General features: G+C 42.7%; 1 protein-coding gene across 1 annotated transcript; it reads right to left on the bottom strand.

Annotated features, from left to right (window-relative positions):
• Window positions 1–209: 209 nt before the first annotated feature.
• On the bottom strand, window positions 210–24,419 carry ppp1r16a (protein phosphatase 1, regulatory subunit 16A). The gene is made up of 11 exons (XM_083778196.1): window positions 24,380–24,419; window positions 11,848–13,105; window positions 9,008–9,078; window positions 7,322–7,467; window positions 6,967–7,070; window positions 6,148–6,272; window positions 5,883–6,008; window positions 5,524–5,599; window positions 3,361–3,490; window positions 2,478–2,640; window positions 210–1,739 (listed from the first exon to the last, which is right to left on the bottom strand). Exons 2-11 carry the CDS (start codon window positions 12,092–12,094, stop codon window positions 1,188–1,190), a joined length of 1,740 nt encoding a protein of 579 aa, XP_083634322.1. The 5' UTR covers window positions 12,095–13,105; window positions 24,380–24,419; the 3' UTR covers window positions 210–1,187.

Below are 24,419 nucleotides of genomic sequence, written 5' to 3'. Positions count from 1 at the left end.
CGTATAACGTTGTGAATCTTCGATAACATCTGTCACACTTGAAATGTTTTGTGCCAAAAGTTTACCAGAAACGGTACAGTTTGAACAACCGCAACAGATGGAATAAACAATTTCATTCTAGCCTTCATAGGACACAATAAATAAACATAACAGAAATGCCAAAAGAGCTTATCTTGACGGTTTGAACACTGAACAACTAAATTTATAAATTGCACCATTAACTATCAAAATGAAGACTTTTCTTAGTCCTTAATCAGTTCACTATTTAAATAAACAAAACCAAAAATTTGTAAATGTGATGCAAATGCAGACCAAAGAAACTATCATCTCTCAGGAATCTCAACCATCCTACCCCTTTCTGTAATAAATAGGATAAATAAATGAAAATCAGGTACCTTTCGTATCAGTAATTTACAAAAAAGAAAAACAGCCTTCATCCCTGCTTGATTTAACTTCATTTTCTGGACCTAGAGATTACAGTGTATATACACATCACTCCAATTACATTCAGTCAATCATAAACTGCAAATCTCATTCATTTGGTCTGATTGTCACCTAAACAATGCAAAACAACTTGACTCTTGACACTTAAAATGAAAATGATGCCAATTCAGAGAGGGGAAATTATCATGAAAATGGTCAAAGAACAAACTTAATATTTTCTGAAATGCAGCACAGGCCAAACTTTCAGTAGCATGTGATAAGAAATGTGGCAATTCTCTCGAAGAGAAATTAAACACAAAAAAGAAAAAAGCTGTTCAGAAGCATGTCAGTTTCAAAATAGTTTTGTCACTTTAGTACGGACACCCTCAGAGGTCATTGAGGGGGTTCCAGGGGGCCCACAGCAAAATACTATAGTTATTTTAGCATTAAATACAGTTTGAGCACTTTAACCCTAAAACATCGGCTAATAAAAAAATCTACAAGCTCACAACATGTCGCCATGTGACACGCTGTGAGCTTGTAGTTTTTTATCTTGATTTTCTTTAGAAAAATATGTAATATTTGTGAAACATTTTAAGAATACACATCTTCTATGAAGGTACCTACCTGGCACAAAATATTTTCAGATGGGGGTCCATGGCCAAATACATATTAATTTAGGTGTCCTTGACATGAAAAAGTTTGAGAAACACTACTTTAGAGTGTCAAACATGTGTTTAAGGGCTGAGTTTGTTGTGGTGTGTCTACATGAGTCCACAGCAGGGTTCCTTGGTGTTGGGAGGGTCCTCTTCGGGGGCTCTCAGTTTCAACAGTGGAGGGTCTCCACTGGCTGGAGTGAAGTACACCACGCTGGGGGTGGCCACCCGTTCAGTGCTGGGAGTGCTTTGGACATCTTGTGGGGTCTGAGGCTGCGGCGTCACCCCCTCGCCCTGCGGAACGGAAGGCTCCTCCTCTACGGGGGGAGGGACTAAGGGCGGAGGCGGCGCCGGGTACTTGTTGAGCTTGGCGGCCGCCCGCTGGCGTTTCAGGTCGGCCAGGGTGTGGTGGGATTTCTCCCGGCTCATGTTGTCCGCCCCGCCTGCCTCTCTGGACCCGGCGAGTGAACCGGACGCTGTCGCGGGACACAGCTCGTAGGAGGCACTGCGCTCCGACAGGCCTCCACCCACCCACAGCTCACCAGGGACGGCGGAGGCCAGCGATACATCCGTCGCTCCATTCCCCAGGGTGGACGAAATCTTCCTCTCTGATAACCCTCCTCCGTCCTCCAGGCGAGACATGGCTCCGGCACTAGCAACCTGGAGATGGTGGAGAGCATTCAACATGACCAGGCCAGAGTAAAGCAGCAGGCCAGGGTAATACGTTTTAAACCAGTGGTTCTACAAGTGTGGTCCGGGGACCACCAGTGGTCCTTGAGGGGTTTCAGGCAGATCCCAGTAAAATGTAACCCAACTCCACCAGATGGGGGCGGTATTGGTTCACAAGTTCACAACACAGCCTCCATCTGGAATCGCTGATGCAGTAGCGATGAACCGAGCAATCAGCGGAAGCTACAGGCGGGATCTGCTAATCACCTGCCAAGTAGCTTCAGAAACAAAAGGGCCCGCCTTCTTCAGCGATTGGGCTACAGTGGTCCCAGATGGAAGTACGTTGTGAAAACAAATGTAAAGCAAATGTCTTCCATCTGGTGGAGTCAGGTTAAGTAAAATGAACAACAACAATTAAGTCCCTGCATTTTCAAAATGTTTCAACAAATGTTGACCTATCTTCGCTGGGGGTCCTTGGCACAAAATATTTTCAGATGGGGGTCCAGTCCACATACAAAGGCCAAATACATATCATTTTGGGGACAGCAGAAAGACATAATTTCTAACAACAAAAAGCAAACGTCAGAGATGTATAGTCCCAGCTGTTACCTAACAAAAGAGACTTTGTCTCAATGAATGTAATAGGTACTGGTTAAACAAGGGTTATAATAATAGCTCATTTCTAGCCAACATGTTTCAAAGGGGCTGTGTCATGGTGTCCACACTGACCATGGTGGCGTGCTGGTGCAACTCGTTGTCCGTCTGTCTGTCCTCGTCGTCGTCCTGTGGCTCGGGCTGCCGGCCGCGCTCCTTCCACACTATGGCCTCCTTGTGATGCTCCCGCCGGTACAGACTGGAGCGCTCGTTGACGCTCACACGACGGACCACCTTACTGCATAATGCACCAGAGACATGGCGTTATGAGGCAACTGCTATACTTTCTTTTACACAATGATCAACTATAATCCAAGACAAATTTCTCTCTTGGGAGACAAAATAAAGAAACCTTGAACCTTGAACTATAATATAGTTGATCATTGTAATATAGAACATCCAGAGGTTGTTCCAGAAGAGAGAGAGTCATTATGATCTGAGAGGAGTATGTATGTTTAATCAGCCAGTGCAAAATACCACTGTGTTTCAGTGAAAGGGGTTATCATGTGGAACAAATGCAGAGATGAATTGAAAAAGTTAAAAAAAAAGTTTAAAACAGATATAATAAATATATATACACTGTATATATAGGATAGAATAGCTGGGTCCAGTGTGTACGCATATGTATTCGTGTATGTATAAATGTATGTAGATCTATAAACTGTCTTGTATGCTTGATTATTTTTTGTTCATGGAAACTTTGCTTTTCGTTTTGACCTCGCAAAAATGCGAGTGGCATACTGTGGCAGAAAGCCTAACTGAAGACTGATAAAGAAGGGGTAGGACTCGATACGTTTTTAACTGAACTTCTTCCTAATACCATGATTTATTTTTTAATTAATTGAATTAAAATCTTTGCCAATTATTTGGGCACCCACTAGCAATATCCTCCGACCCACCAGTGGGCCTCGGACCACACAGGTCTACCTAAAACAATCCCCCTGTCCCTCCTCCTCACCCTCGGCTTCCAGCACTAGAAGCTCGTCTCTGCAGGGTCCCTTTCTGTCGGTCCTGGCTCTTCATAATGGCATCATGTTTGTGCTTCAGGTCCATCAGTCTGGCCCTCACCTCCTCATCAGCGCACACATCTGATGAAACACACTGTGCTTGTTTATTTGGTTTACAGTTGTTTCACGTCAGCGTGATGGCACTAGAAGAAGATTCCATCTTTAAAATGAGTGTCAATAAATGCTGTAAGGGGATGGGTTGTGTTGGGTGTGCGTTGTGGATGTAAATTTGTGAGATCAATTTAAATTTAAATAAGGTACTGGCAAGATTAGAGCTGAACTTTGTCGAAGAATTAGGAGCCTCAATTTATCTTTGTTCTGTTTTTTCTTCCTCTTCTTTTCGTCGCTAATCATTTTCACTGATGTGACTGGCCTCAGCACTACCTGCAATTGTATGCTTAATCATGTAATACATCTGCATATTATTGTATTATGGAAACTAATTCAATTTACTGTAGCTTAATTTATTATAGTCGAGGGAGTGTGGGGGAAGAAAATATTGACAGGGAGACAAAGTCTCCTCAGTTCCTCATCCAACAGAGGGAGGTGTTTCTCCACATATCTTAAAGCTGTATTATGTTATGTAACTTTGTTTATGTGATTTTTGATATATTTATTTATTATTCAATCTGTATGGTATAGCATGTTAATACAATCTAACTTATTGATGTTGGGGTGGTTGTATTGGGTCTCCCTGCTCTTCTATTGAGACATTTAGATCCTGTGTCTGGTTGGACACGATCTTTGACACCCATTTAATTTCTCCTCATAGTCAGGCTCAGAAGCTAAGTGATAAAAAACGCAGCACTTGTAGGAGACACAAAGGTTCAAATCTGGGGTATAACATGAAGGTTACATAGTGTAGCTTTAACTACATTTCCACAAACCATTATCTTGAAAATAGCCGATTTACAAGCACCCAACGCGTTGCACCGCAATGATCTACAGTTCACAACACGTCGCATCACAATACGTTGTGAACTTGTAGATCTCTCAAACTTTTTGCCCAGGCGGTACGGTTCGGCAGTGTGTGTGAGTGTTTAGTAAGGGTTATTTTTGGCAGTTTTGTTGTTTTTCCTTTTAGATAGGAGTGTAGCAAAACAGGAAGCTGAGGGGAGACATGTGGAACACGACAGGACTTGGACCCAATGAGTGTGGGGGAGTCTCAAGGTCGTCTCACAATTCTTTACATTTCTTTCATTTCTGAATTTGAAAAATGTCTGTTGTTGCCAACGTTTTTTTTTTTTTTAATTGTCACATGCACTTACAATACAGCTGTGCCAACATTGCAGGCACTGGCAGTAGAATTCATGTAACTTGGAGGGAATTTCACTGCAGTGTTAACACAGCTGTATTGTGCATGTCGTAGCTGTCGCTGTCAGGCAGAAACTTCTTATCGCCAAATTTATATGTTTTATGTTTTTTTTTCGTTACTACAGTCCAGTGGCACACAAATGTAGCAAAAATAGCCTATCTACAAGCTCAAAATGCATCACGTTTTGAGCTTGTATGAACGTTTATTATTACCACTTTTTTAAATCCTGAAAATTTACCGTTTTGGATACACATGAGGTTTCCACCCAACAGCAATGTGATAATAATACAAATCCTAGAACCTTGATTTTCTGGCTGCATGTACAAAGCCTATACCAGTATGTCTTTGCTGAATTTGAAACAGTGATATAAGTCAATCTCCATAAAAACCACAGTGCGTGTGACATACAGTACAACACATCCTGCAACACTCATGGATGGATTCCTTATGATACAAAGTGTTAATTTGCTCCTGGGCTCCTGTTATAAATAGATTTGGAAAAGAACAATCAAAAAGCTATTCTCCTTTATGGGAAATAAGCCTATGCATTTTCACTTGAATATGGACCCATTATAGTTTTCGTACAGCTTATGCAATTTGATGACGATTAGGAGGATAGATAGACAGACATCCGTCTATCAACATCCAAACGTTTCGAATGCCCTGGAGGTCGTATACACCTAGTATACGACCCTGAGCACTCGGGACCCCTGCTGTCATCCTCCAGCTGTATTTGGGCCTTTAGGTGTACACTTAAGTAGGTTGAAATACTATATAGTAGTAGGGCGGGGTCTATTACCTAGAGGAGTCTCCTCCAGGACAGACTTGGTGTTGAGACTGGCCCCGTGAGCAACCAACAGCTCCACCATCTGGATCTACACAAAGAATACAGCAATGCCATGGACTGGTTATGTAAGAACACACCAAGATTTTAAGCACAATATGCTCATATTTTGCTCATATTGTGTCTTGCACCATTGGAAACGCTGATCACAGAATAAACATAAATATTGAGAATGGACAGAAATTCATATAGAAATTATACACACACACACACACACACACACGGTTCCATGGCACAGAGACTTCAAATAGATTTCAATTTGGGGCGTCCTCGACGTGAAAGTGTTTGTGAACCACTGACTGTCAGAAACCAACCTGTCCCCAGCAGGCCGCGGCGTGCAGCGGTGTCCAGCCATCAGCGTCCTTCACCTCCACTTGACCCTTGTGCTCCAGCAGGAACTCCGCCACAGACATGTAGCCGTTAGCAGCCGCTATGTGCAGCTGGACAAGACATGTGAAAATACGGCTGAATATACACAAATCCTTACAATACAATCAAGAGTTAAAATACTTGATCGATACCAGATGCATTTGATGCTACGTGTCGTTTACAAATGCAATGCATTTCCTTGTGCCTCACCAGAGATGTTCCATTATCGTCCTGAGCATTTATGTCCACTCCACTCTCAACCCGAGCCCGGATATCTGTCAACATCTCCGTCTCTTTAGCCCCCCGGCATTCATCTATCCGGTCCTGAGTTATCCCTACACAGACAGAAAGGTGTTCTGGTTATTGTTGTACTGTAGCTCTGCCTGGCAGTCGAGTGGGCATGGAAAATACATGTGGATGTTTTAAGAAAGCACAGAGGTCAAATAGTACTAAAGTAAACAAACATGCATGACATTTGGCTCGCACAAGTATGCACTTCTTTATTGCTCTTCCGACTTTTAATCTGCCCTGGTGAAGGCCAAAACGCATTAGCAGCAGGAAGATTCAAGACATGTGTTCTTGAGCCAAATGTCCTGCAAGTTTATTTACTTTTGGATTTCCACCTCCGTTTGTTTTCTTTTCTTTTCAGTGTAGTATTGACTGTAGTGTAGCCCAGTAAGCACGGCCAAGGAGGCAAACAGAGGAAGCACTGCTACGTATCCAGACATAATGTGGATGTATTCTATCGAGTATACTGGCGATGTACTGTATGCGTTTTAGACACGTTGGCATGTAGTTCAGAACGGTTCCTCTGAACACAGCGCATGTTTTTAATCTTGTTTTAAACGGGAGCAACGCATTCTTTGGTAACGCCAGCAATGTGATGAGAATGTCCGTTTTGTGCTCGCTCGCTGAAATACTTTAGACTCAGGCGTTTGGAAGCTTTTTAGGTGAGTGCCTTGGCATTTTTAGCTGGGAACACTTTGGTGGATACACAGCCTTAGCGAGGGTACGGCCTGTTTTACTGACCCTGTTCGGCCATAACTATCTCCAGCAGCTCCAAAGTGGCCTCGTCCTCACAGAGGTCATACGGCATGTTGCCATCGGCATTGACAGCCAGCAGGTTAGCACCACTGAGAAAACACACACACACACACACACACACACACACACACACACACACACACACACACACACACACACGACAACATTAGAGTAGTACTCAAGCAACATATTCACATACTCACACAATATTTTTGAAAGTCAAATTGCAGCCACATTTGCATTGTGTTTGTTTGTATGTAAAGATAATCTAGATAATCCAAAAAGACTCCCAGTTTACAGTGGAAAGAAAGAACTGTATGGAGTTGATGAATACACTCACGCTTGCACAAGGAGCTGCACCAGCCCTGTGTGTCCACAGGTGGCAGCAGCATGCAGCGGTGTCCACAGCTCACTGTCACAGGCATTGACAGTGGCACCTGCATCCAGCAGGCACTGCACCACCTCCACATAGTCATCGATACAGCACTGGCCAGGGAAAGACATCAAGGGTCATCAATATGTCCGTACACAGACAAACGTGTCTGTGGCTAAAACTTGGTCTTGTCCCTGGCAAAATTGTCTTTTTACACACAATTAAATTGTTCTTCAGGCGTTAAACATCCTTGAAAGGGAGCGTTCCATTATTTATTCTTATTTGAGTTTGATCATACATCCCAAAGATTCTTGGCAAATAGTCTACTACGGTCACTGAGAAATGTCTGGAATCTTGTTAACATTTTTGTGGGAGGCTAATGTCAATGAATGAGGTCAGCTAGCTAGCCAGTAGATCAGGAGTGTCCAAACTTTTTTCAAAGAGGGCCATATTAGAAAATATTTAAAACACACAAGGGCCAACTACATCTCCTGACATAATGTACCTTCGGACTATAACACATACATATGCATCGCATTTAAACCGATTCTATTCAACTATCACTATCAATATTTAATATCAATGGTGTTTTGTCAGGTGTGTTCTGTGAACAAAAAGTTTAACACCACCTTTTTCAGCAATATGTCACAATACAAAATGTAACTAGACAAGCAAGATAAAAAACAAAATACAAGGAACAAGGAACAGTGACAAATTATACTCTGGGAAATGCCCAGGTTAAAAAACTTGTTGGCCGGGGTGTTCATAATACAATTTAGGTATGAAGCTGTGGGCTGTATAAAATTCGTCCCAAGGCTGAATTTGGCCTACGGGCCGCAATTTGGACACCCCTGCAGTAGACGTACTGGCCAACAAACTTGGCATGTGCAAAAAAAAAAGAAAACTGAACTATCCCTTAAATAAATTCAACATGGTAGTGCAGTGAAGGGGTTCCCTCGCCTTCAACCCAGGACAGGAATGTAAGCAAACAGCCGGCCTGGCTCTCTGACTAGTGACTAACATTGTGGGAATGCATCTGTGTGTTCATGTAAACGCACTTCAGATAAGTATGAGGCCCAGACAAAATAAAAGGCAAACAGCACTTAGTGTGCTCAAAGCCATGACCGCTCACAACATAAACTCGTGCTACACAAAAGGTGACCTGTCGCCTCAGTAACTATTGTTACCGTTAAACTGTGCGGGTAGCCACCACGTCCCGCATGTATGCGTTTGATGCATGAATGTGTATGTGTATACATTTGATACAGAGAGTCAGAGTATAAATGCCAACTTCTGGTGCATGCGTGCGTGTGTATATATTATAACAACAATATAGTAGAATTTGCTAAATATTTTCCGGGTCCTCCGAAGAGAAATTTATGGTTTAAAACTATTTAGCTTTACAATTAGGAAAAGATTCAGGTTGTGGTTAGGATTGGACATTTAGAGGTTAATAGGTTTTAGCGGTTGGAGTTATGCCTGATTCATACTACGTTGCATGCCAGGGTCGTGCACGAAAAATAGCCGATTAAATTACAAGCTCATCACGCGACGCATTGTATTATTAATTGATATTGGTATCCTCATAAGTATAGTAATGTGTGTGTGTGTGTGTGTGTGTGTGTGTGTGTGTGTGTGTGTGTGTGTGTGTACCTGATGCAGGGCTGTGAGTCCATCCTCATTGAACAGGTCTGGGCTGACTCCACTGTTAAGCAGCTGCCTCACTATAAAGAACACATACACGTTTACTTTGCGTCTTTATGGGGACATCAAAAGGAATGTGTCATTAGAAATACTCCTTTTACTCAACCTGCTGGCTCAAGCTATCCCTAACCACAACTAATCTCAAAATCCCTAAATGCAGACGCCTGGATCAACGACAGGTCTGCTCAAGAGGGGCAACGCAAGCGTAAACAAAAGGCTCAACAGAATCCATGCCTGGTTGGTCGCGGGCGTGTGCACGCGCGCGACTATTTCACAGGTCCACGTAAATACGCTTGCGTTGTCGCCCCTCGTCTTCTCCACGCGTACAGAAAAGACACGTGGGTTTCATTGAAAATGAATTACTAGGCACATTAATTGCTGCCCGTTTGAAACCATTGGCATGGGGGGTGTCTCACACCCCCCATGCCCCAGGAATTTCCCCCTCTTTTTTGAGGGGCGCTCAGCTATTAGTGTCGATTTTCGTTTTACACAAATTCCCATTGAAAATTTATGGAGAATTTTCCGTCATAGTGTCTGAGCAAATCGGTAGACTTTCGTCTTACACAAACATTAAATTCCCATTGACAATGAAGGGAGAATTCTACGTCATAGTGTCTAAATGCTTTTATGTGATGTATTCCCATGCTTTTGTTCTTGCCTAAATGTAAGTCGCTCTGGATTAAGAGCGTCTGCTAAATGCCTAAATTGTAATTGTAAATTGTAAGCAAATCGGCTTAGTGTCTATGTTACGACATGATGATGTACGATGATAAGAGGGCCCCTCACTTCACACGGGTGTGATTTCATTACATGTATTCAATTCATTCGGGTTCTTATGCATCGGCAAGCAAATTAACTCCTGCATGCAATCCTTCATCTTATTCACACAGCCTATTATTGAGGGGTGCTAGCCTTGCCCCTATGTACAGGTTTAATGTTTGTCTTGTCTAGACAAAAATGCCATTGACAATGGACAGAGTTTAATGTTTGTTTTGTCACTAACACAAACATTAAATGCCATTAACAATGAACATGAGTTTAATGTTTGTTGTGTCGGTCACTGAGACAATTGGCCCACGTTATGATATCGCGATGATGTAAGATAAGGGTTGGTAAAGCGCCCCTCACTATACACGGACACGGGTGTGATTTTATTTAGTTTTACACCTCAAAACCTGTAGCTTTCCTTACAGTATGTCACATGCCAGCTCGCAATAATTGCACAATAACACTGCCTCAGTTCTGGCTCAGGGAACAATAGCAAAAATGACAAAGTAAGTTAAAATAGATGTTTGGCATTCCAGCCTACACAGACAACTATGATTTTGTTATATGTTTATGTCTTGAAAATGATGTTTGAACATCCAGTGTTAAGCACCACTTAAGAGTAAACATGAGGGGTCTTTCAAAGCAAATCAAGCAAAGCTGCTGTAGGCCTACAGTACGTCCAGGACAGACTATGCAAACTTTGAACTTGATAAGATGGGGTGGGAGACTGGGAGATAGGAGGGGTTATTGCTCGAATGGTCAGTACAATGTCTTGTACATGTGAAGGAAAATGTTGTTACAGCATTTATGTTGAATTGGTGACATAATTATACTTAATGTTGATATGGCACACTGACTATTATACTAAAATGAAAGCGCTTCATGTCTAAAAGGTTGCTGACCCCTGGTCCAGGGACAGTCTACACGGAAGGTGTAGTCTGGTATGGTATGTGTGGTATGGGCTGGCACACTAACCACTAACCTTTCTGCTAGCAGTTCATCCCTAATAAATTAACCATAAAAATGTCCCCTTTCTGATGAGGACCAGAAAAGGGTTAGTATGGAAATCTTTGGCCCTGACAAAAGGTAGTAAAAAAAGACATACGCCTTTGACTCACTAGGTAGAGACTCTTCTTTATGAACATAAATTATACTTGGCCCATATGGGATCCGCACGTAATTCCAACAGCCATTAGTTAAGATTATCATGTGGATTTGGCTGCGTGTAATCTGTGTGTGCGCACGTGTCGTGCATGAGTGCACAATCATGCCTTCATCCCAGAGCCAAGAGACAGAGACAATAAAGCCATTGAAAGCAAACGCTTAGCCTGATAAGTTGTAAAACGATGATGTATCCGTGTACGTCATGCAGTGAAAACAGCCCATCTAGAAATCTCACGTGTCACAGTTCTGAGCATGTAGATGTCCCGCACACTGTCTTCAAAAGAAATATGCCGTATGGCAACATACAATAATAATAATAATAATAAGGGTAATAATAATAATAATGTTGGACAAAGTTTTCAGAAAACTTTGGTCAGGATTTAGTTTTTAGTTTTTTTTTTTTTTTTAGAATCAGCCTCTATACATTTGTAAGTGCAGACAGTGTGCCGGACTCCCCCTTTTTTCCTAGTCAAGTTCATTACTCTGTCCACTCAGTCAGTAGGTGTTCAAAAGGACTTCTTCTAAGCCTATATGTCCAAAACAGGTTAAACCCATACCACATTAGTACCACTACCTTTAGTGGGTCAACCTCCGAGTTTTACTGCATCTCTCACTAAATATCACCTATAGGATTAATGACTGAGCTGAACAGTTCACATGGTTCTCAGAGGCTTTAGCTTGGTTCAAGTGCAAGTATTAGGTTGTGTTTCACATGGTGGCCCAGTAAAGAGTTTAACAGCCAGCAAAACCCCAAGTGCCTGTGTGTGTGTGTGTGTGTGTGTGTGTGTGTGTGTGTGTGTGTGTGTGTGTGTGTGTGCGTGTGTGTGTGTGTGAGCACGCATGCACGTCACCCTCACCCTCCTCCAGGTCGTTGCGTGAGGCGGCCTCCAGCAGCGTGATGGCGTTGGGGAACTTTACTCTGGAGGTGCGCGGCTTCTTTCTGTCCGCCTTGGCTCTGGAGCCCCGGGCGGAGTCCTTCTCCATCTGGGCCCAGCCCTTCAGCTGCTGCACGCGCCGCTTCTGCGCGTGCTTCAGCCGGTCGGTGGCGCTCAGACGGCCCACGGTGGCCATCTCGGCCAGCAGTTCGCCGTGCTCCGACGCCATGCCCCGCGCGAGTCCACCGCCGCCACTCAGTGCTCTCCTAACCGAACTCCCCCACTTCCACGCTTTTCCCGCGCACCTTAAAACCGGGGTCAGGATTCTATAAATGATGTCTACCCCGGTTCCCCTACACTGGGTCCTTGTGTTAGGCCCAAAACACCTGGGGTTAATGCGAGAGGGGGTATGAATTAAAAAAAACTAACAACTATGGTCGAAATTAATGAACTGGGCTAATTATCAAAGCAGGATAAATCCAATCCAAAGCATAACTTTTACAAGGTCACGTCACATATATCTCCATGGTTCCAGAGATAAGCGGCAAGAAAAACAGTGTCAGCTTCTCGTCTCGTCTCCATGTTTCACAAACTAATTTTCCTTCCTGTAAAACAAGAATAAAGGTACTGATGACGTCCCCTTATCTCTTCCTCGAGATAAGAAGATGGTTACGAGTCTTAGCCAGAGCCATCCAAGGTGTGGAGTGAAACAGTCTCTCATTCCTCCCATCCATGTCATCTGTAGGTATCTGGGCCTATAATCCACTGGACTGGAGTGAGACACAGAGAGACATTACTGCTCCTCAGTCCAAGACTGAACCACCGTCCAATCCATAGTGGTGCTTAAACATGTCCACGACTTAGATCCGAAAGAACACTGAACCTAGGAGAAAACATCCTCAGACATAATACAGTTGAATGTCTGCGTGTACAGTCTATACATCCTGACTGCTACCTCGTGAGCCAGGAAGATCCAGCTCACACATGCTTAAGAAGGCCGCAGAGGTGTAACTCCACCAGGAATGGGGCTACAAAAAGGGAACATTCACCGGGCCGCACAAGGCTCGATTCAGTGACGCCAGAGGTTACAGGGTTATTCCATAAGGCGGCTTGTTGTTGTAGTTTCTCTCAACTACTTTGACGTCTCTCCGGGAGAAGTAGAGGGCTTGGTGCAAAAACAACTTGGGTTCTCAGGGATTCATTCATTCCTCCCTAGTCTCCTTTTGTTTTAATTTCACACCTGGGAAGGAGAGAGAGAAAAGAGAATGAGAGTGCTGCTGCGTTACAATTACAGAATAATGTATACACGCCTAATGTATACACGCCACCGTGCCACTAATCCTGTTATCTTTAACCCCTACGCCCCCCTCCTCACAACTCCCTCCTCTCCCACTCCTCTCCCGGAGGAAACCGGAGACGGTGGGAGGCTTTTCATTAATGATTGACATGCCCTGCAGTAAGAGGTGGTGCTGCGTTGCCGCCGGCATGCTCGCTGGCTGGCTGGGCGAGACTTGAGCGAGACCGGCACGTTTTAAGGTAGTGGGTTTAACGGTTAGTGTGCGCCCGCAGTTCGGTGCAAAGTTCTCTAACCGCGATAGCCTCCGTCGCACAAGAGGCCACCCTCCCTCTCTCTCACTCCCTCTTGCTGCCAGGCAGGTTGCAACAGGACTTGCATGCTCCGCTCTTTCCAGGTACCTCATCCATTATTTAGGTCCGAGGCCTGCAAGCGCTGAGAGGAAGGTCAACTAGACACACACTCAGAGAGATAGGGAGAGTGAATTTACGAGGCAGTGGCAGGCTGGATTAACGCGCAGATCCCAACTCCATCCATATGCAAAAGGGGCGTCTGGTATCGAGACGACCACAGCCGTAAATCCCCTGATGACAGGGAGGAAAACAGACCAATGGGGAACTTGTAATAGCTAGGTTAGGTTACAAGGATTCCTCATAAAAAGGTGTTATGCCTGATTTATACTCAGATCAACAAGATGAAAGCGATGCATTCGTGTATACATAAATCAGGCTTTAAGTTGTTCGGGCCATATATTACAGGCCTCTTTATAGACATTTTACTGCAGGAACACCTTGAAACTGAAGGAACCCTGGTCGACTGACGGACTGACAGTGTGCATAATGTGACTACTGGTGCATAAAACAAGCCTGGGTATACGGTGTAGTGGCAGCAGGTCAAGTGGCATTATTTTAGCTGAGGTCACCAATTAAGGCAAAGACAAGCCGGCATATCACTCACATATATAGAGTGAAGTCTAGTATACAGTATCTTGAGTTGTAGGTTAAACTTTCATAATCATTATGTATTAGACCTGATCTGGGGACAGTCTTGGTGTTACAGTACTGTAGGTTACTATTTTTATGTACCTAGCCTCTCTTTTGTCAGTGCCAACAATGTAAGGATTTCCTTAGATTCAGGCAATAGGTTATCATTTCCCCATAGACCCATGAATTGGTGGCCAGCGACAAAGGATACTCGAATAAAGTTACCAAGATAAACAAGAGTTTACGCCACACCAGCGCCAGATATAGGTAGGTATGAACATATTCATTTGATGTGTTGATAATCTGAAAACCTTATCTTCCTTATATAAGACCAGAAAGTTCTAATCTACATCTTTTCTTAAAGGGCAAAAGGAAAGGTTTGAAATAGTTCGACTTTGCCTCCTGCAATCAAAGCACTCAGAAGAACAGGTGGGGTTAAGTCACAGTGTCGCTAGGCTAATCTCCTCTCTGTAGAGACTTTTCAACAACAGTGAAAAAATGAAAAGGGAAACATGATTTGGGCGTTTTGTGGGGCTTTGAAGGGTGAAGGGAAGGAAATTTGCAGCAATCCCTTAGGAACTTTAGCTGTTGTATTAGAGGGATAATGTCTTTACACTTACCCAGCTTCAGAAAGACTGCTGGAAGAAACGCTGGAATGTTAATGTTTGGGTAGTGAAGCTCAAAACTGTGACAAACTCTTTTTGTATTAACTGATAAGCTGCCATTGGTGATATTATGTTATACTGTATGAGTAGTGTATTGTTAATTAGCATGGTATGGGTCCCGTATGGTTTTTAAGTTCTGCTCAGCAGGCTAGTGGGTTGCCCTTTTGGCTTACGTTTAATGGGCTAGTGCATTGGTCCCCAAACGTTTTTGGCTGTGCACCCCCCGTTACCTCCCGACCTAGCTGACGCACCCCCCCCCCCCCCCCCCCTCAACGCAAGTTGATATGATTATGGCAAATAATCAATAAAGAGTGGTTTACCGGATTTTGCCGTTTGTGCTAAAAAAACACCATAAAACCGCCATTACCCTTTTCATGTCATGCATCCTAGAGGGTGTTCACTGTTCACACACCACAAGGGTTGCACGCACCACAGTTTGGGAACCCCTGTAACATTTTTACTTTTGTGTGTAAAAAAAAATACATTTCTTACTAGTAAAGTTACAATTTGCTTACTGGTTACCTTATTTTGCTATATCAGCATTCAGCAATCTCTCATTCATCCATAAGAAAAGACAGTTAAAACAAAAAGAGAGATCTGCAGACATCAGATCCATCTCAGTTTCTTGAGGCCTGAGGCCTTTCTGTAATAATGCTATGGGGGACATACTGTTAGGTGACTTTAAACATACTGCCCGGGGGGCGGACCCTGGCCCATTGACCATTTCAAGTCCTCAAAAACAAACAAAATGACCCCCCCATAAACCTCCTACAGCTTAAAAGACAGCATTAATGTTTTTAGGGAATGCCTTTAACTCGCCTGAGTCGCCTCCAATTCATTATTAGTAATGAATATACCATTTGATTACATATACGTGCATTCCACATTCCATGTGTATGTACTCAAATGTTAAATGTTGTTGGATCAAATGTTAAATGCTGTTGGATCCATATTTGTAACAAATTTTATTAGGCAATTTTTATAATTTTGAAATAGTGAAAATAGACGATCTACACTACAGCGATGCGTTGAGCTTGTAGTGTAGGTTGTGTATTTTCGCTATTTCATTGCCTAATATGATTAGTCAGACACAAAGGCTGGGAATATGGTTGATCATGTGTGATACAGCACAGCTGTATAAAAAAATGTAATAAAAAAAAAGAGAAAAAGCCTAGTTGAAGTAGTCCGTCGTACCTATCAAATTCATGCAATTTTAACATAAGCACTGTGTGTTTCAAGTTTCAATTCAATAGACCAATGTGTGGCCCTTCACTCACTTTATCAAAGTGGCCCCCTGGGGGAAAATGCTGCCCATCCCCACTTTAAAAACAGAGTTCATCACTGCTGGAGGGCAGTGATGCGTTTTCCTACAAATTTCCCTCCTCTACACCAAATTTCTCATAGAAATTAAATAACTGATCTACAAGCTCACAACAATGTGTGCTGCCAATGTATTGTGAGTTGCATATTTTCACCAAATGATTGCCTATTTTGATAAGACATAGTAGGGAGTCGGGACGCTAGGGTTCATGTGGTTAAAGTCTGGGCAGGGCCTGCACCCACTGTCGAGGTGCGTGTACATAAGTATGCTCTAAAGTCTGGGCAGGACCATTAGAATTTGAACTCTTGAGTGTAATAATTGACCTGTCCATTTTGATCCACATTTAGAGTCTGAGCTAAATTAACATAAGAACTCATAAGGGTCCATTTGGGAATATTTTTAGACTCTCAGAGTTAACATTGACTTTACTGTGTAATGAATCCAACACTGTGGTCTCTAGCAGGAACACCCAGGGGTCCTTGGGGGGGTTCCTGGGAGTCCCCATTTAAATGTTTTAGTTAAGAACCAAATGGACCCTTACGCATATGTATAGCCATTGATCACACGACACTCGTCCGTCACGAGTGTCATGATCGAACGTCAACCAGATTTTTGCACTATGCACATCCCCATTTATAACCCATCTCCAGCGTTCTCACTTCCCACATTCACACACCAATTGTGGCAACCACTATAGGCAAGGTGGGGTTCAGTGTTTTGCCCAAGGACACTTCAACATGCAGACAGGAGGAACCGGGATTTGAACCGCCGACCCACGGGTCATTGGACGACCTGCTCTACCTCCTGAGCCACAGCTGCCCTTTTAGTTATAATGTGTCAGAGTGCAGTAGTATACCTTCCAACCGAAGTGGGACAAGCATATGGTGAAAGAAGGGTGTCCATGGCCTAATATTGCATGGGAACCTGAGTGAGAGCACCATTAGTCTGGCAGTCAAGGTGCTGTCAAGTGTAGCCTGTGTCTGTGTCATTCTGCTGTCTGGCACCACACACACAGCCCTCCTGACTCATTAACAGCCAGGGAACTTAGAATAATGGTTAATTTAGACCTTGTTGTACAACCCCCAAAAAAGTCTAGACGCAAACACTTTTTTCACTCGAAAATATGGCCTTTTGCCCTGTCGAACAGCAAGGTACTGTAATTCAACAGGGTGTGAACTTGAAAGTGCTACTGTATGATCCTGTGGGGTATAGCTGCTCAATGGACTATTTGACAAGTGACATACCCATATTTAGTCAAAACATTTATACTTGACTGTGAATATCTAACATGCTGTCCTTGTTATTAGTGTCAGTGGTGGGCAGCAGAAGCAGAGACGCGTGCCAGTGAGTTACAACCGCCTACATCTTTTACAAAAATGCATGCGTCTGGCAGACGCACAGTGTAATTGGTTGGTGGCAAAATATACTGTCTACAAAAGCCAGTCTGGCCATGCAGCCAGACTGGGAAAAGAGGATGTGTGGAATCATACAAACTCAGACATCCACATTTAGATAAAGGTATCTTTTTTTAACCACATGAAACCCAGCATCCATTAAATGCAGTTTGGGATAATAAGCGTATACTGTCTGCTAATCATTTCATCCATTAATCATTAACCATTAATTTTTCCCTCCATGCATGTCGTGGAGGGAAAGATTATCGTCTGAAGAAACCTAGGCTACAACACTGGTTAAATGTGTGAAAGGAATTAAGGATGTTATAAATTATATTATATAACAATATATATATATATATATGGTCGCCAAGGTTAATTTACACTTTGCCGTATGAAACTTTTGTTTTGACAAATATCGCTTGATATAAAACACAATCTTTATTGGGCATTAAATAAATAAGCCTTCATTGTCCCTCTGCACCTTTCCTAATAACATAACAGGAAGTGTTCCCTAGCTGCCGTGGAAAGTAAACATTCCCCAAACAACTGGAATGAATAAGACCACTATGAGCCACACACACACACACACACACACACACACACACACACACACACACACACACACACACACACACACACACACACACACACACACACACACACACACACACACACACACACACACACACACACACACACACACACAAATTTTTCCCCCCATAAAAAGTTAAAAATGTTTCTAAATGTTAACAAAATAGCAGATCTACAAACTCACAGCCATTTCCATTTTGCTGGGGACCCTCTTGAAAAGAGTTGTTCCAATACAGATACCAGTTTTGGAAAAGCTGCCGATACAGCCTAAAATGTTGGTTTCAGTATCGGCGAGTATGCTAGTCTATGGCAATCTGATAGCATTTTGAACGCCTCCCTCCGTTGATGTTGCACTACTGGACCCTGGACCCCACTTTGAGAGCCACTGTCCTAGATCTTGTTAAATTCCACACTTGTATCGGATCGGTACTCTGTATCGACCGATACGCAAGTTATAGGAATCCGAATCTGGAAGGGAAAGAAATCACACCTGTGTGAACTGAGCGATGGGCATGCTGTGTGTGTGTGTGTGTGTGTGTGTGTGTGTGTGTGTGTGTGTGTGTGTGTATGTGTGTGTGACCTGAATGTGACCCCAATTATCTGCAGGGGTCAATAGGTTGTGCTACAAACAGACATTCCATGCTCCAAACAGACGACAGACATACACACACACACGGCTGTTCCTTGGAGCGGCTAGCACCGCTAGCACCGCTCAAAAATCTCCACCCTGGAACCTCCTCGAGGACACCTGGGGGTCACTAGACTCCACTGATTCATACATAGTCATATAATAATACAATTTAAAACAACATAGTGAAATGGAAGACAATGCTGGACAGTTGTCTATGTATATGTGACATGTCCATGTAGCCGCCCAACATTATCGGTAACGCTGCAATAAAAAAAGGTGAGCTGGAGGCAAGTTGAGTTGTCTCGATCAACAAATAATGCCAAAACTATTTATTTCTATGAACCTCATAGTTGGCTAAAAACATTCAGAGTTGTGAGTCGGGAGGTTGTTTTGGCACCACAAGACCATTTCATATAAAAGCTGTTTAGTATCAGCGGCCTAACAAAGCAGTTTGACATGACCTATGGCTACAGTTCTGACACACGTGGCTCCTCCATTCATTCACTGAAACAAACAGTTGAGTTTGGTGCTTTCTGGAATGATCCTCCATATTATATCTGAACCATTGGCCCTGCAGACTATTTTACTGGAAAGTACTAAATGATGTGGGAGGGAAGGGGAGAGGGTGGCGGGGAGGTAGAGGGTTAATTAGAAGAGCAGGGATTGTACTTCCTAAGTCCTGTCATGTGTAAAGGGTTTCACTTGCCCTATATAATCACTCAACAATCTTAATAAGACCACAAAAGGAGAGAGAGAGAGAGAGAGAGAGAGAGCGAGAGCATCAGGCAGAGTGGGACAAAATTGACATGAGGCGAGAGTAAAGAGTTTATACTTCATCATCTGGCCATGTTGCTTGTAAAGAAAACGATACCGGTAGATCTTTAACAGAGGAAAAAAGTTATGACGTTTTCTGTTGATTATCAGCTATTTTCGACGTGCACTGCCATTAACCTAGAAACCAGTGTTTCTCAAAGTAGGGTTCAGGGACCCTCTGGGTTCCTTGAGGGGGTTCCAAATGGACTCTTATACTTACAGGTCTGTAACTCTGAAAGTATAATTCCGTTATGGGTCTCATGGTCGCAGCCTACGTATTTCCTGTAGGCGGAGACGACACATCTGCGGTTTCCCCGCACCAATCTTCTACTACAGTGAATGGAAAAGTGACGTGATGTGATAGTCTGCCTCAAATGTTACTCTTTTACCTGCTTTTTACTAACACTAACATTACAAAGATGCCCAGAACATTGGGATGAAGCTGTGTAGTGTATGGCTGCTCCAACAGTAGTCGCAAAAAAGAAAAAAACTGAATGTCAAAATATCTACTAAGCATTAAAGTATGAGGTATAAAGTACAACAGCCTTGTGTTCCTAAAACAGAAAGATTGGGTATTGGGTAAGACTGACGTTATGTATCTTTCAGGACCTTTCACTGCTTTGTCTCAACCATTACTCAATGGCTCTGGTCTCAGCCACCGCAGTAGATATTTTGACATTCCATTTTTATGTTGCCACTACTGTTGGAGCAGCCATAAACTACACAGGTTCATCCCGATGTTCTGGGCATCTTTGTAATGTTAGTGTTAGTAAAAAGCAGGTAAAAGAGTAACGTTTGAAGCAGACTAACATCAGTCACTTTTCCATTCACTGTAGTAGAAGCTTGGTGCGGGGAAACCGCAGATGTGTCGTCTCCGCCTACAGGAAATACGGAGGCTGCGACCATGAGTCCCATTATGGAATCGGTCCATACACACAGTATATACATATGGATTCCATTTCGTTCCATTTTTACACTCTGAGTTATGGAGGTCCTTGACATTAACCACAAAAAAAGTGACAGGAAGAGTAAGAGGATACAGGCCTGGAGGAAAGAGAGGAAAGGAGAGAGAGAGAGAAATAATGGAGGAGAAGGAAGGATGAGGAGGAGACAGGGAGGCTGTAGCCTGCTTGAACTCCCCTCACTGCCTCTACCCAGGAAGTGTGTGTGTGTGTGTGTGGGGGGGGGGGGGGGGAGCACGCGTTCAGGAAACAGAGCAGGAAGACACATACAAGAAGATGCAAATATATATAAACAATGGCCAGAGTGGCAAATATTAACATCCTCCCTTCATTCATAATAATGTACACAAGTGACGCGCACACACAATTATGGCTAATTAGGATAGTTGCAGCCTTTCTCGCTGTATTGCAGAGATTAAAATAGGGTGCATTTTGCATCCCAAAACGCAGTTAGTTAAGTTAAGGGACGCAAATTCAGCAATAAAACAACGACCTCTGCATCCACGGGATGCACTACTGTACTCGGCATGTACTGTAATGTCGTTGAAGTGGGACTCATAAAATGTCCCTGGGACTCATCTAAAAGACCATCCCTGCATCCCGGGACTCATTACATTGGAAACCTATTTACATCACTGGTATTGTGTATAGGGCTGTCAATCGATTAAAATATTTAATCTGATTAATCGCATGATTGTCCATAGTTAACTGTGATTAATCGCGAATTAATCGCATATTTTTTATCCGTTCTAAATATACCTTAAATCAGTGGTTTTCAAGATTTTTCATATCAAGGTCCATTATTTATTCTGCATTTGAGCCACGGAACCACCATTTGATGACATTTAGCCTTCCAGACCCAAACTAAAGAACTGTATTGATGTTGGCCAATGGTACCATTACGAGAGATAACAGGCCATGTTGATCAAAATAACATGTTTTCTAAGTTTTCTAATTGTGTAGACTTAAATTAACTTAAGTAATGCAGCTGTTTAACAATTATTCAACTCTTCAGTGTAAAATTGCCATGCGTCTCTCAACCATTCTGTCAAACTTCACAGTGCGTTAATCGCGCGTTTAAAGAAATAGTGCCGTTAAAAGGATTGTGAGTTAACTAGTTAATAGTGCGTTAACTTTGACAACACTAATTGTGTACAATGGTGGTATTGTACCACAATGGTGGTACAGGGAAGCTCTGGGTGGTTAAAATGAGTTTTTAGTGGACTAGGAAATTTGACAGCTCATTCATGACTCAGCAGTCAGCACTTTACAATTACAGAAACAACAAACATCACCAAATATAGACTGCCTTTGTGAACTTTGGGCATGGACATATACAAGTCTTTATGAAATGACAACTTGGCAGAGTTCTAAGATGGTACTTTACAAGTGAATTTAACCCCAGCATCCCTATTCTGTGGGGAACATCCGCGGAAAAATAGCAGATTGGCTATTTTTTCACGAAGAGATTTGGATTGGTGTACCGGTAGACATAAAAACATAAGTGTTTTTGTAACTCTATGGTCCGTTTTAAGAATAGTGTTAAAGTGGTTAAAGCAGGCTGCAGCACTACTGCAGTAACTTTCCTCTTCTACCCCAGATTTGAACCCGGCTTCGCAGCATACAGACTCGAGCCAGCCTGCTTGCTCAGGGGATAAATTGAATCTTGACCATCAGGTCAAAATTCAGATCCTGGCCCAGGCCATAGCGTAACGGTCTGGGCACCGGACTGGTGATCCAGTCGCGGTGTGCCGCGGGTTCGACTCCCGGACCCGACACGGCCTTTACCGCATGTCATCCCCCCATCTCTCTCCCGTTTCCTGTCAGACTACTTTCTATCCCTTAAAAAATCAATAAAGGCGTAAGCCGCAAAAAAATATCTTAAAAAAAAAAAAAAAAAAAATCAGATCCTGTGTAGGTGAGACATGACCTTTGACACAATAAAAATGTCTCAATAGAAGAGCAGGGAGACAAAACACAACCGCAGCAATTGTATAAGTTATAATTAACATACTCTACCATAAAGATTGGACAAAATGTAAATGTATTCATTAAAATAAGTTACATAATGCTGCTTTAACTCACAGGGAACTCAACTTAACCACATAAGCAACGCTTCATTTGCACACACAAATTTGAAGATCTGCTATTTTTTGTCACTATTAATGATATTTTTTGGAAGATTTCTATACAACAATGCATCAATATAAAAACATGAAATGTACTTTGTACGCTCCACTTGAGTTCGCCAAATGTAAAAAGGATGTATGTATTCATTATTACTGGCTGTGTGACATTGGCTAATTGAAGGGCCTGCCCCGATCCTCAAAGCCAGGTTGTGTAGCCTCGTTGGGCTACTATGACCTGACGAAGATGTATTGACATCGAAACATGGTCATTTTGACTGCATCCTGTAAATAAAGGCTTTAACTGTCCGAGACTGCTCCGGTGCCTTCCTTCCACAATGTACTTTTGGCATAGCGTAGCAACTTTGAACTTGGAGACAGTTGAGTAATATTTAATCAGGATTGGAATATCTATACTTGGGACTCTAGTACTAGGGTTGAATCCTTTGTCTGATTACTTTACTATCACTAATCACTTTAGATTAGTGTTTGTTGGTCAGGTACAGTCTAAATGAAAGCAGCCCAAGCACAGTTTATGCACAACGGAACATAACTTCTCTTTCCCCTCTACACCAACTCTTTTCCGACCCGGTGTGAGCTTGTAGATCAGCAATATTTGGCTAATCATCCCCAAATATTGCTGATATTTGGGGTTCAAGTGATTAAAAAGGAGACCAAAGCCCTTGCAGAGAAACTTCAAGTATGGAAGAAATCTTCTCTATACTGATTAGCCTACATTGGACTATGGTTTATGTTCAGTTTTATTAAGGTTCTGTAAAACTCAAATAAAATGAACAGGGTTCAGAAAACCTTGCCACCATTGTTAAGGATCATTTGGGATTCAGCCAGTTACCTCCTGTAAATATCACAAGGTTACAGTGAACAACTGTGTGCATACACAATGTTGCAATGCATAATCTAGGTTTTTGTGATAATCTCAAGATCCTTCATATGCACTATACAGCTACAAATGTGCACGTGACAGTGCTAATCAATGATATGTAATCTCTACCATTATGATGTCCCCTATAGTTCAGTGGTTTTTACTTTGGAAAAACTATAACAAACAAAAATGAACCTTGCACTGCCCTAGTTAACACAGGCATCTTCAATGGAAATGTCAACATTTTATAGGGGGCTATAATTTGTATTAAAAAAAGAACAAAAAAAAGAAAAGAAAACGATTGACACATGGCCATATAATTCACCTGTCAAAGAAACACTCCCCACTCGTGAGAAGTGTTTCTTCTCTGTGAAAATCAGGTTCATTTAAATATCAGCAGCAATACAACGAGCTGCATTAAAATAAGACTGTAGAATTTAGGGTTAGGATTATCATTGTGGCCTGAACGCACCAGATTAACCAGCGGTCTGCCAAATTACCACCACGCTCAACAGGTGGTTATAGGGGTTTTAACACGTTATGACTACCCGCTTCTACATTCATCATGAACACATTTATCATAATTATTATACCGTCCATCAAGTACAGCACGGCGGGCTACCAGCTAGTTAGCTTTCTGTGACGTTGGTTTGAGTGACGATGTACGCGGCTTTATTATTCCACATAGAGGAAGAGTTGGCGATATTACTTATGCGCTTGAAATATGTATTCATTTAACTCATACGGATATAATGGAGAAAGAGCAAAAAACGCGCACAGCGTCCAGCCAGGGTCGAAGAAGGTACATGAAACAAACATGGCATTTTTTTGTTTTGTTGCTCTCTTACCTGTTGAGTCGGTGTTGGCCGGAGTGTCAGCAGGTCTGCT

This window comes from Protomyctophum parallelum (genome assembly GCF_964188405.1).
Source record: "Protomyctophum parallelum genome assembly, chromosome: 12".
Taxonomy (NCBI): Eukaryota; Metazoa; Chordata; class Actinopteri; order Myctophiformes; family Myctophidae; genus Protomyctophum; species Protomyctophum parallelum.
The sequence above is the reverse complement of the archived record's forward strand: the minus strand, read 5'-3'. Positions and strand labels throughout refer to the sequence as shown.